The sequence below is a fragment of the Schistocerca nitens genome, chromosome 2 (genome assembly GCF_023898315.1).
Source record: "Schistocerca nitens isolate TAMUIC-IGC-003100 chromosome 2, iqSchNite1.1, whole genome shotgun sequence".
Classification (NCBI taxonomy): domain Eukaryota; kingdom Metazoa; phylum Arthropoda; class Insecta; order Orthoptera; family Acrididae; genus Schistocerca; species Schistocerca nitens.
The window spans coordinates 370,689,219-370,702,605 of record NC_064615.1 but is presented as its reverse complement, the minus strand read 5'-3'; the positions used below and the strand labels follow the sequence as shown (position 1 = coordinate 370,702,605).

The 13,387-nt window shown below is 37.5% G+C and overlaps 1 protein-coding gene across 2 annotated transcripts in view; it reads right to left on the bottom strand.

Annotated features, from left to right (window-relative positions):
• LOC126234407 (actin-related protein 5) overlaps positions 1-13,387 on the bottom strand; it is a 171,606-nt gene that overhangs the window by 76,184 nt on the left and 82,035 nt on the right. For both annotated transcript variants that reach the window (XM_049943096.1, XM_049943097.1), the window contains exon 7: positions 3,457-3,585. In XM_049943096.1, coding sequence (XP_049799053.1) covers positions 3,457-3,585 — 129 coding nt within the window. The remainder of the gene's footprint in view (positions 1-3,456; positions 3,586-13,387) is intronic.

Below are 13,387 nucleotides of genomic sequence, written 5' to 3'. Positions count from 1 at the left end.
AAGGAATAGGGGTATCTTGTAAAACAAAAAGAAAACTGTATCTGTCAATCCGAAACAGTTCTGATGTTGATGCTATAGCACATTACAAGAAATACTGCAAAATATTAAAGACTGTAATACGGACATCAAAGCAAATATATTATAAGGAAAAGATAGTCATATCAGATAACAAAATAAAGACAATATGGGATATAGTGAGGGAGGAGACCGGTAGGACCAGACATGAAGAGAAACAAATAGCATTCAGAGTAAATGATACATTGGTGACATGTGTATAGTGTTGCAGAACTTTTTAACAAACATTTTATAACTGTTACTGGAAAGATGGGGTTGTCAGGTTCGGTAGATGCTGCTATGGATTACCTTAGACCAGACATTTCAAGTAACTTCCATAATATGAATTTGACCCTCACTACCCCAGCAGAAATAATGTCCATCATAAAATCTTTAAAATCAAAAACATCTAGTGGGTATGATGAAATATCAACAAAGTTAATTAAAGAATGTGATTCTGAACTAAGTAACATATTAAGCTATCTGTGTAACCAGTCGTTAATCAGTGGAATATTTCCTGAATGGTTGAAATATGCTGAACTGTTTAAGAAGGGAGTTAAAGAAATAGCATCAAATTTCTGTCCAATTTCACTGTTGCCAGCATTCTCAAAAATGTTAGAAAAAGTAATGTACAATCGGCTTTATAACCATCTTATCTCAAATAACATACTGTCAAAGTCACAGTTTGGATTTATAAAGGGTTCTGATATTGAAAAGGCTACCTACACTTACAGTGAAAATGTGCTTAATTCATTAGAAAAAAAATTGCAGGCAACTGGAATATTTTGTGATCTGTCAAAGGCATTTGACTGTGTAAATCACAATTCCTTTTAAGTAAATTAGAATATTATAGCGTAACAGGAAATTCTGCAAAATGGTTCAAATCTTACATCCCTGGCAGGATACAAAGGGTGTTATTAGGAAAGAGACATGTATCAAGCTATCAGGCATCATCCAACTGGGAACTAATTACATGTGGGGTCCCACAAGGTTCCAATTTGGGGCACTTGCTTTTTCTTGTATATATCAATGACCTTTCATCAGTAACATTACCAGAAGCCAAGTCTGTTTTGTTTGCCGATGATACAAACATTGCAATAAATAGTCTTAGAAAGATCAGCTAATAAAATATTTGTGGACATTAATCACTGGTTCCTAGCCAATTCTTTGTCACTAAACTTTGAAAAAACACACTACATGCAGTTCAGAACTTGTAAGGGGTGTCCCACGAGTATATGCCTAACATACGATGACAAGCAGATAGAAGAAGTGGATAGTGTTAAATTCTTGGGATTACAGCTTTATAATAAATTCACCTGGGAGCAGCACACCACAGAACTGCTGAAGCGTCTTAACAAATCTCTATTTGCAATGCAAACTGTGTCAGACATAGGGGATATAAAAATGAAAAAGCTGGCATACTATGCTTACTTTCATTCCATAATGTCATGTGGGATTATTTTTTGGGGTAATTCATCAAGCCAAGCTAAAGTTTTCCGGGCACAAAAATGTGCAGTAAGAGTCATATGTGGTGTTAACTCAAGAACATCCTGCAGAAGCCTGTTTAGGGAACTAGGGATACTAACTACTGCTTCCCAATACATTTATTCCATAATGAAATTTGTCATTAAAAATATATCACTTTTTCAAACCAAGAGCTCAATTTATGGAATCAATACTAGAAATAAGAATAATCTTCACAAGGATTTAAAGTCACTTAGTCTTGTACAAAAAGGTGTGCATTATTCAGGAACACACATTTTCAATAACTTGCCAGCAGCCATAAAAAGCTTAACAACCAATGAAATTCAGTTTAAGAGAAGCCTAAAGGATTTATTGGTGGCCAACTCCTTCTACTCCATTGATGAATTTCTCAGTAGAACTAACTGATTTGTGTGTGTGATATTATAACTTCTGCACAATTTCAGTGCAGTAATGTGTTCATTGTAAGTGTGTGTGTGTGTGTGTGTGTGTGTGTGTGTGTGTGTGTGTGTGTGTGTAGGTACAATCTAACTTCTGCACAATTTCAGTGCAGTAATGTGTTCATTGTAAATAAGTATTGTAGTAGTTGTATTACATGTTTATTACCTTATAAATAAATTTAAAAAAATTTAATTTTAAATTCAGTGCATTAGTATTTGTAAAATGACTCTTTCATATAGTGTTAATTAAAAAATGACGATCATTCCACTTGGGACCTGTGGAATGGTACATTAGCTTATTTGTTTTAGTTGTAAATATTTGTCATGTATTGTTGTTTTTCTGACATGTTCTACATCCTGGAGGACCTCCTCACTACGAATCAATTGGAATGAAAGTAAATCTAACCTAATCTTAATAGTATATGTTCTGCCAGATACAAGTCTATTATAGGTGGTGGTAGGAGGGTGCATGAAGCATGTCTTGCAGCGGGATGGTCACAGGGGTAGGAACCATAGGGTAGGGAGATGGTTGCAGAAGGAACATAATGTCTGACAAGAATACTGCGGAGATTGGGAGGGTGACGGAAAGCTATTCTAGGTGTAGTGGGCAAAATTTCAGACAGAATGGATCTAATTTCAGGGCGTGCTTTTGGGAAATCATGGCCCTGTCGAAGTAGCTGATTAACACATTCCAGACCAGGATAATACTGAGTCACCAATGATGTGCTCCAAAGCTGTTTTTTGGAGGGATCAGCAGTATCAGGATAGGATACAATAGCCTGATAAATCAGTATTTTTCACTGTAACTACTCTTTGCTTCACTTTGTTTTAGTTTTCTACATTTTTCATTGTCTTTCCCATCTCTTTTTCACTGCCACCTCCCACATCTGTTACGTACAATGCACTTCGCTTTTCACTGTTATTAACTCGTGCACTATGTTTTAGTAGTAATCTCTGTCTTGCATACTGCCCCGTCTTCCACATTTAAGCTCTCAGGTTTTTAAATCTCATCTGATGAGTCCCCAACAATCAGTCTTCCCTTCTCATCCCATATGGTAAGTCTCTCCTGACCCATGGTTCTGGTCGACTTTCCCGAAATCTACCCCTTTTCCTACACCTCTCCAGACCTTTTCCTTCACCCTTCAACCCTTCTGCCTGAAGGAGCCACTGGCTCCGAAAGCTTGCCAATTACAACAGTCTTTTATGCGTGTGTTCTGCCGCCACTTGGTGAGTAGGTTTTTTATCCATCCGATTACATAACATTTAATACTTTGTTACTTATAAAACACACACACACACACACACACACACACACACACACACACAAACAAACAAAAAAGTCTAGACATCTTGACACGATGTGAAACAGAACCCTCCCAATCTATGAATAATTTCATCAAACAAATGAAAATTTAAGTTTCAGTCCCTTTAACTGAATGAATACAAAGAAAAAAGCAATTGAGAGAAAACACTGTCATACCTCAAGAGGATCTTCAGAGGTATTAGCTGCCACTATTTTCTGCCGTGTTTTTTCTATTCTACTCTGCAGCTGCGATATCAGTTTCAGCAGTTCATTCAGGTTTTCAAGCTCATATGATGCCAGGGCTTTCTGAAAGAAAGAATTTTATCCTATAACCTTTTGCTTTGTAGTCTAAACTGAAAAATGTAAGTATGATAAATTTTCTTTATGTGCATTGACATGTGCAGTACCAGCAGTAAAGGGAGGGAGGGGGGGAAGGAGGAGGAAAAACCAAAGATTACAGTTTAGTTCTGTGTGTATAACGAGGTCATTACCGACAGTTATATGTTACAGCCAGTCACCATTTTATTAATCAAGAATCACAACACTGTAAAGAAATCCAGTACTAAAAAGGTGACAACTAACCTGAACAATTTTAATACGTGAAGAGAGAAGTATACCATATAATCAACCAATTATGGAAATTCCTGGATGGAGCAATATATAAAATAAGGAAAATGTGATGCATGGAGCACGAAAACACATAACAGAAAACAGCATTCACATTAGCCTTCGAGCACTAGCTCTTTTTCTAGCTAACATGCACATATTCCCAAACACAACCATACTGACACCCAAACACCACTCAATCAATCAATAATTAGTCTCACTGTGACCACAGGTGTGTGTGCTTTTGAGCGTCTATGTGGTTGTAGTATGAATGTGTGTATTTTTGCTACAAAAAGCCATTAAATTTCCCTTGTTTTACAAGGGTGGTTTGAAAAGTTCTCGGACTGGATTAGAGAAAAAGTACATACATCACTGAATTTTTTTTAAATTTTCAATGTAGTCTCCTTGTAGATTAATAGACTTGGTCCAATGATATTCCAGTGTCTTGATCCCACCTCGAAAATGAGATTCCTCCAGGCCTGTAAAATAATTGTCAACTCCGGCTATCAATTATTCGTTTGAAGTGAATCTTCGTACACCAAGAAAAATTTTCAGTTTTGGGAAGAGATGGAAGTCTGACGGAGCCATATCAGGTGAATAAGATGGGTGTGGCAACAATTCATACCTTAGTTTGGCTAATTTTGCCATGGTGACGGTACTTTTTGATCCAGCATCAAGAGTCATGCACCCATCTTGCAGACAATTTTTTCATTTTTAATTCTTCAGTCAGATGACTTCTGGCAAGCATAAGCAATTTCATGCACTTTCAATTGGCGATCCTCCATAACCATTTTGTGTACTTTTGCAATGATTTCTGGAGTAGCGACATATCTTGGCCAACCACAGCACGGATCATCATCTAAGCTGTCCTGACCAAATTTAAATTCATTTGTCCACTTGGTAACAGTTGAATATGAAGGAGCAGAGTCCCCCAGCGTATTCTGGAAATTGGCATGTATGTCCCTTGCTTTCATACCTTTCTTTACGAAGTACTTAATCACTCCACGAATCTCTATTTTTTCCATCTTCCCAAATCACTAAGTGGGAACAACAACAGAGCCACGTCATTGCCACAGCTCTCTTCCAAGAGCATTGACGTGGCACACGTTTACAGGCAACAATCCAATGAATATCACAAGAACAACTTGTTGCACTAGCACTGACGTCTCGTGGTGATTGTGAGAACTTTTCAAACCACCCTCATACGTATATGGGCATCTCGCCTATGAGTCATGTACATTTTGTCCGGTGTTTCACAAGATACTTGTAACTTCTTTTTTGCACTGTGTAGCTGGAGTCAGCCCAAACAAATAACTACTCATTACATCTTTTGTGTGATGCCAAGTATCAACAAAACTGTTAGTCTGTTCCCTGTTACAAACAAAACCATTTTTAAAGCAAAATTTTACATTGCCCTAGACAGAGTGGTCCCACGTTAGCCCAGTACAATATTTGTTTTATCGGTATGCCATTAACAAGGACAGTAAAACATGAAGAATAAATAGCAATCCAGAGGCAACTCAATAAAGCTGCACACTTGGCACTAGCTGTTAGCATGGGCCAGGGTAGTGCTGTTGCTGTTGGAGTACTGGTTATTCTTTGAGTTTTGCTGTCCCTGTTAATACATATCGATATAACAAATATCACAGGGGGCTAACTTGGGACCTCTCTATCAAATGGGCATGTAAAATTCCACTTTAAAAATAATTTTGTTTGTAATGGGAAACAAACGAATGCTTTCTGTCAACACTTGGTGTCACTTTATAAAGGTGATGACCACTACTTGTCTGGGTTAACTCCAACAACACAATACAAAAACGAAATTGCAGGAATCTGCTGAAACACCAGAGAAAATGCACCTGAGGACTCTTAGGAGAGACATACGCTATATAGCCAACAAGGTCACTTAAAATCTATTCCATATGTTAGCTCCATTTCGTATGCAGCAATATGTGATCTAAAATCCACAGAACAACCACTATTTTTCACTGCAAACTATTTGAATTTTGCACAGTACTTCAAGAAATACAGAAACACCATAGCAGTTCTAAACTGTTGTAGCTTTGTTGGAGAGGAACCAGAGTTCCAAGCACTAACAGAAAGCACTGAAGCTCAAATCGTTATAGTTATGGAATGCTGACTATACTTTAAAGTAAATTCAGCCGAAATTTTTACAAAGGAGCTAACTGTGTTCAGAAAGGATAGATTAAATACAATTGGTATGGATATTTTTTTAAAATTAGTTAGGAAAAGAAGAATAAAATAAAAACTGAAGAAATATTGATTGAAGTACATACTTAAATTCCTCTTCTGGACCACTTAATGTGTGTTTCTTTGTGTTAATTTGTCCGGAATGTTAATATTAGTACATAACTAAGGAAAATAAAAAGGACCAAACAAAAGAGTTTTGTGCAAATGACTTTCTTACTCTTCAAAAGTTATAATACATCAGTGGCCAACAAAAATAGTTGTGCAGGACCATTTATGGCAATCACACATACAAACAGTAGTTTTGTCTGAAACCTCTCTCTCTTTACTTTTTTATTTCTTTGTAGTATAAGTCTGTGATAGGTCCATATGGTGATAAGCTTGTCAAGGACAAGAACTGTGTGAAGACTATGCTTATTAATATTTAGTGTACAACACATTTCAATTATATATTCAACAGAGTTTCATAATGAGTACTCTTGTAATGCCAAAGGAAATAATAACCAAAAATCATTGCCATCTTCAGACCTAATAAATGAATATAAAGCACAAGTAGAGAGGTCCGTTTGACCATGTATTGGATGAAAATCTATCAGCACACTAATAACATACTCAAACATAATAATTAAATGATAACCTTATAATCACAATGCTTACAACAGCACTTGAGAATAATGAAACTGCTTTAAGTATTATGGTATAATTTAATTTTGAGATTTGCATCTTTTTCAGCCATTAGAAGGATATGACATCAATTCATTTAGCACATCTTCACATTAATGAGATTTTCAATGTGTATTAGATGTCATTCTTTTACAAATATAATTTCTGTAGATCTGTGTTACATGTTTTCACATAAAAAGTATCCTTTACAATGAAGCAATATGGTACACACATATTGTGAACTGTGGTATGTACTGACAAGTCTATTCACATTTCTGACATTCCCTGTAAGAGTTTTTACAACAGTATCAACAGTACTCAATATTTTACTCTGTCAAGGAACACCCCATTGCTGTGTTAAAGATGTGACCGCATTCAATTTATTTCACTTGTGAATGTTTTCAGTAGTGGAGGCAACTGTTTTATCTTAAGTAATAGACATTATCTGCTTAAGAATATCCTTTGTCTCACTAACAGCTGATCCACAGTCTACCAGCTCAGCAAAAGAATACTTAACTATCACAGCAATGTCCTTATTATCGCTAATTCCATTATTCTTAATATTTAGGACAATGCTCCTGATCTTGGAGGAAACTGCGCCTAATTTACTATATGAGTTACACTGAAGAAGGATGTCAGGTGCTTAAGATCAACTTTACAGACTGGTGCAACTAAGGTTTCGGGTGTAGGGGTGGGGGGTCCCCTGTAAGTAAACATTTAAAGAACAAATATGCAAACATTAGACATCAACACACCGTAATTCATGTTAAAAGTGAAAAAACGCGCCTCCTGATGCACTCCTTATTAAACAAACAATGCCTTCAATTTTGTGGAGTAAGGCTACAAGCTACAGCAAACACATCTTCCAGTTTTCCTATGCTTAGCATTCAAAAACTTTTTGACAATGTCATTGGAAAGTTGAGAGAATGATATGTTTTATGTTCATTGATTAAAACTGCTGAATTGCTTATCTGGCCTCTGACAGAATTTCTTCGAAACTTTTTGATTTGTTTCAATTTAGAAAATGATCTTTCTGGCAAAGCTGAAATAACTGTCAAAGTTGAGTACCACTGAAGAGCTGTACATTCATCAGGGGAACTATGTGCAAGAAAAGTAGTTTCAACAAACATTTTGCAAAACCTTTAACTGACAATATGTTTCCTTTCTTTCCAAATTCTTTCAACTCAAGTGTTTTTAGGCTCATAGTTCATGTGAAAGATTTACGTAAAATCTGATTCATACTTTTTAAAAAGCTTTTCTACTTTATTCAGAATATTTTCATTTTCTAACCTAAAAAGATGAACAGGATGTGAGAAAGGATAACCATTAACATTCTGTAGTCTGGTAAAACATTTGTGTAATTGTTGAATAAAAAATCAACAGAAGCTTTGAAATCTCTGACTTAAAAGTCTTGTGTATGTCCACAATTATAAGATCTGCAGAAAGCTCATCAAAAAATTTCATCATTTTATGAGTACATTTTGAGATCAACTTTCACTAGTACTTGCATTACTTCTACTACAATTTCAAAACTGTTTAAGTTAGAATTAAGGTGATTAGATTAACTCTTGCAGTTAGAATCTCTATATCAGCAGTAGGCAACTGCAATAGTAGTTGTAACAGTTTGCAAACTACATTAATATTTTCAAAAATCATCCTTTGAAACATGAGCAGCAGGACAGTATCAAAATTTTTCATCCTTTTCATCAAATTAGAAGCTTTTTCCCTCTCTCCTCCTTCTAGCTCTTTAATATGGCACTGGACAGGCGCTACAAAACCTGTATGAAATCTGTTTCATTGATAACTATGAATCAAATCTGGAAGACCATTTGGTTGGGCACAGTTTCTTCAGAGTCTTGTAATATGTCTGTCAGTTTCTTTCCTTTATTTATTGCTATCAAACCACAGAAGCTCTAAAGAAATCAAATGCATTCTATTTTCTCATAAAACTGTAGTCATTCCACTATAATCATGAAGGTAACCGCCCCCGGTGCAAAACCTGTCCCATGCACCCTCCCACCACCACCTACTCCAGTCCTGTAACCCGGAAGGTGTACACGATCAAAGGCAGAGCCACGTGTGAAAGCACCCACGTGATTTACCAACTGACCTGCCTACACTGTGATGCATTCTATGTGGGAATGACCAGCAACAAACTGTCCATTCGCATGAATGGACACAGGCAGACAGTGTTTGTTGGTAATGAGGATCACCCTGTGGCTAAACATGCCTTGGTGCACAGCCAGCACATCTTGGCACAGTGTTACACCGTCCGGGTTATCTGGATACTTCCCACCAACACCAACCTATCCGAACTCCGGAGATGGGAACTTGCCCTTCAGTATATCCTCTCTTCTCGTTACCCGCCAGGCCTCAATCTCCGCTAATTTCAAGTTGCCGCCACTCATACCTCACCTGTCTCTCAACAACTTCTTTGCCTCTACTCTTCCACCTCGACTGACATCTCTGCCCAAACTCTTTGTCTTTAAATATGTCTGCTTGTGTCTGTATGTGTGGATGGATATGTGTGTGTGTGCGAGTGTATACCTGTCCTTTTTTCCCCCTAAGGTAAGTCTTTCCGCTCCCGGGATTGGAATGACTCCTTACCCTCTCCCTTAAAACCCACATCCTTTCGTCTTTCCCTCTCCTTCCCTCTTTCCTGATGAGGCAACAGTTTGTTGCGAAAGCTTGAATTTTGTGTGTATATTTGTGTTTGTTTGTGTGTCTATCGACCTGCCAGCGCTTTTGTTTGGTAAGTCTCATCATCTTTATTTTTAGATATATTATTATCAAATCAAAATTGTATGTTGAACAATGCATAAACTCAGCATTTGGGAACTCTGCTTTAATTCTTGACAGAAAACCAGAGTACTTGGCACTCAGAGACACAGCACCATCATATCCTTGACCTCTGCATCTATCCAGCTATATGTTTGTCTTCTCTAAAGCACCTATTATTTCTTTTTCAAAACTTCTGCAACATGCCCCCCTTACCTCAAGGAGTCCTAAAAACAATTTCTTTATTTCAGACTGCTTTCTATCTGGTTTCCTTCAAAGTGCATATATCACACAACACTTAGCTGGTCCTTTCTTGATACATCAGGAGTTGTATCTGCAAAAAGTGAAGAGAGTGGCTGCTGTTTAATTTCAATGATAATCCACTCTAAAACACAACCATTTAATAGTTCAGTCATTACCTTTTGAGTTTGTGGGCTGAAATTTTCCATTATAGTTTTTACAAGAGAAGGAAAGTTGCTACTCACCATATAGTGGAGATGCTGAGCCACGATAGGCATAATAAAAGATTCAGACAAACACAGCTTTCGGCCATTAAGGCCTCAGTCAGCAGTAGACACACATACACACACAGTTGGTGTAGTTTCAGCTCTCTGAGACTGCAGATTTGTGTGCAAGTTGCACTTGCGTGAGTGCGTGCGTGCGTGTCTGTATGTGTGTGTCTACTGCTGACAAAGGCCTTAATGGCCAAAAGCTATGTTTGTGTGCATCTTTTTATTGTGCCTATCGCGGCTCAGCATCTCCGCTATATGGTGAGTAGCAACTTTCCTTCTCTCGTATTGTTACATTCCATCCTGGATTTTCCGTTGTTTGCTACTACAGTTTTTTTTTTTTATTTTTATTTTTTTTATTTTAAAGAGAAGGTCTAACACACCTGTCAACAGCAATTTTGCATCTGGAATGTGATACATCAACTAGTATGTATTTTGGTATGTAGAATCCAAATATACCTTTAAAATGTTCTAGCATGCACGATTTTTGAGTTTTTAAAGTTTTTTTTATTTTATTTTTCATATTCAGTATTTCGCTTTATGTTGTTCTTCTGTTTTGATGTTTAATGGTTTGTTTCGATTTGCAGAGGAAGCTAGAAGGTCTACAAATCGTCAGTAAATGGTTGGTGTGGTAATCCAGTGGTGTGAAAGAGATCCTCAGTGAGTGTTTCCTGTGAAAGATAGTGCAAAGTTTTTGTGTTTAAAACTTACAATAAGAAAAATGGCAACTAGTAAATCTTGCTGTCTAAACACTCCGACAACTTTTTTTATATGTGTGGGAAATTCACTCCAAAAGCCCAAAGAAAACCAATCACTGATTTGGTTAAGAAGGCATATAAATTGTATTTTGAATGTCCTGTTGGTGATCAAGATAAAAATTTTGCACCTCATATTGCCTGCATAGCCTGTACTACAACCTTAACTGAGTAGTTGAAAGGAAAACACCAAGTTATGCTATTCACTGGTCCGATGATGTGGTGTTAGCCTAATGACCATTATTCAGATTGTTGCTTCTTTCTTACAAATATTTCAGGACATTCAAGCAAAACTAGACATAAAATAAAGTATCCAAATATATCTTCCGTGTATTTGCCTGTGCCCCATGATGAGGGGTTGCCTGCTCCTGTCTGTAACTTGAAAGCCACATAACCAGACACCATGTCAAGTGAATCAGAAAGTATTGAACAGATAGATGTGTACTGCTCTCAATATCATGACACTTCACCTCAGCTCTGAACAATTTGGTTCACAATCTAAAACTTTCAAAACAGCAAGCTGAACTCTTGAGGTTGAGACTGCAACAACAGAACCTTCTAGCTCCAGGGAGAAAAATTTCCTGTTTCCGATCAATAGGAGCTTCCTTCGCTCAATGTTTCGATATGCAGAACTCAATGTGTGTATGTAGAGATGTCAATGGTACGATGATGCAGCTAGGTGTACAACATAATCCACAGGAGTGGTGACTATTTATTGACTCCAGTAAAACCAGCTTGAAAGCAGTACTACTGAATAATGGCAACGCATTTCCATCGGTACCTTTGGCTTATGCAGGGGACATGAAAGAAATTTATGAAAACATGGTTTTGCTGCTAGAGGCAATCAAATGTAAGGATCATGAATGGCACATTTGCTTTGATTTAAAAGTTCTTGCACTCCTTAGAGGTTTACAGGATGGATTCACGAAATACTGCTGCTTTTTGTGCCTTTGGGACAGTCGTGGCACCAGGAACCACTATACAGTCAAGGAATGGTCTATAAGCAAGTCATATGTTCCTGGAAACGCAAATGTGAACAATACGCCATTGGTTGAGCCCGATAAAATCATTTTGCCTCCCCTTCATATCAAGTTGGGCCTTATCAAGAACTTTGTAAAAGCTCTGGATAAAGAAGATGAGGCCTTCAATTACTTAAAAGAAGAGTTTCCCAAATTAAGTGAGACAAAGCTGAAAGACGGTATATATTTGCTGGACCACAAATAAGAAAATTCCAACCTTTGATACCACACTCACAGATATCCAATTAGCTGCTTGGTCTTCTTTAAAGCAATTGTGAAGAGCTTTTTGGGTAACAGAAAAGTGTAGAAGTAGTGGAAATGAGAGAAGTCTGGATGGGTGAGGACAGTATCTGCCACCCCCACCATACTACCCCTCCTCCTCCCTGCCCCAGCCTCCACCTTACGCCCAAACACTCGCCACTCCCATCATGCACCGGTGCTGTTGCTCGCAGTGTGGTTTCAGTTGCCTGAGACTGTAGTCGTGTGTGTGTGTGTGTGTGTGTGTGTGTGTGTGTGTGTGTGTGTGTGTGTGTGTGTACATCTATTGTTGACAAAGTCCCTAATGGCCGAAAGCTTTATTTGTGACAGTCTTTTTGTTGTGCCTATCTGCAACTCAGCATCTCTGCTATACAGTGAGTGGCATCATCTTTTCTTTTCATCATATTGACACAATACGCTGCATCTGATGTACAGCAACATCACAGCCAAGACTTTTCAATTTTCTGATGTGTTTTAGTATAATTATCATAATAATCACAGCTAAACTATCATTTGGTCTTAGTGTGTCTAGGAAAAGGATCCTGAGCTTGCTTGGCCTGCTGTTTACAATTTTTAGTTACTCTCATCATTCAGTTGCCTTGGAATAATTCTCTGTCAGTGGTGGAAGGTTCATTTTGCTGATTATCTTGATGTGGAAAAGAACAATCTGCTGGTGGTGGATTGGTGCCTGTAGATGCGTCACCAGAATTTAAAACCAATTCATTTTATATAATGTTCACTGCAAACTTGCAAAGTGTCAGAATCTTTTCCCTTTTACTTTTCCAACTGTATTGACTTTCATTTTAACTTTTAAATCATCAGACTTTTCTCCAACTTCACTTTTGCTATTAATTTTAGTACATATCTGTTATAGGTGCATAGCTGAACTCTGGAAGATTGTACCATCTTCATTGTCTTTTTAATGTCTTCGTCTCAGCAGGCTTTTAATTCCTCTTTTGAGCACCATTTAAATATGACTTATTTCTTGATGAAACTTCCTGGCAGATTAAAACTGTGTGCCGGATCGAGACTCGAACTCGGGACCTTTGCATTTCGCGGTCATGTGTTCTACCATCTGAGCAACACAAGCACAACTCACGCCTCGTCCTCACAGCTTTACTTCTGCCAGTACCTCGTATCCTACTTTCCAAACTTCACAGAAGTTCTCCTGCGAACCTTGCAAAGTAGCCAGAATTATATTCTATATTGAGAAACAGTTACACAATTTGTAAGTGTAAAAGATGTTTCATTTGTTTTTCTGAAGTACAGGCAGCATAAAAGATTGGAAACAGCAGGCTAATGATAAGTATAA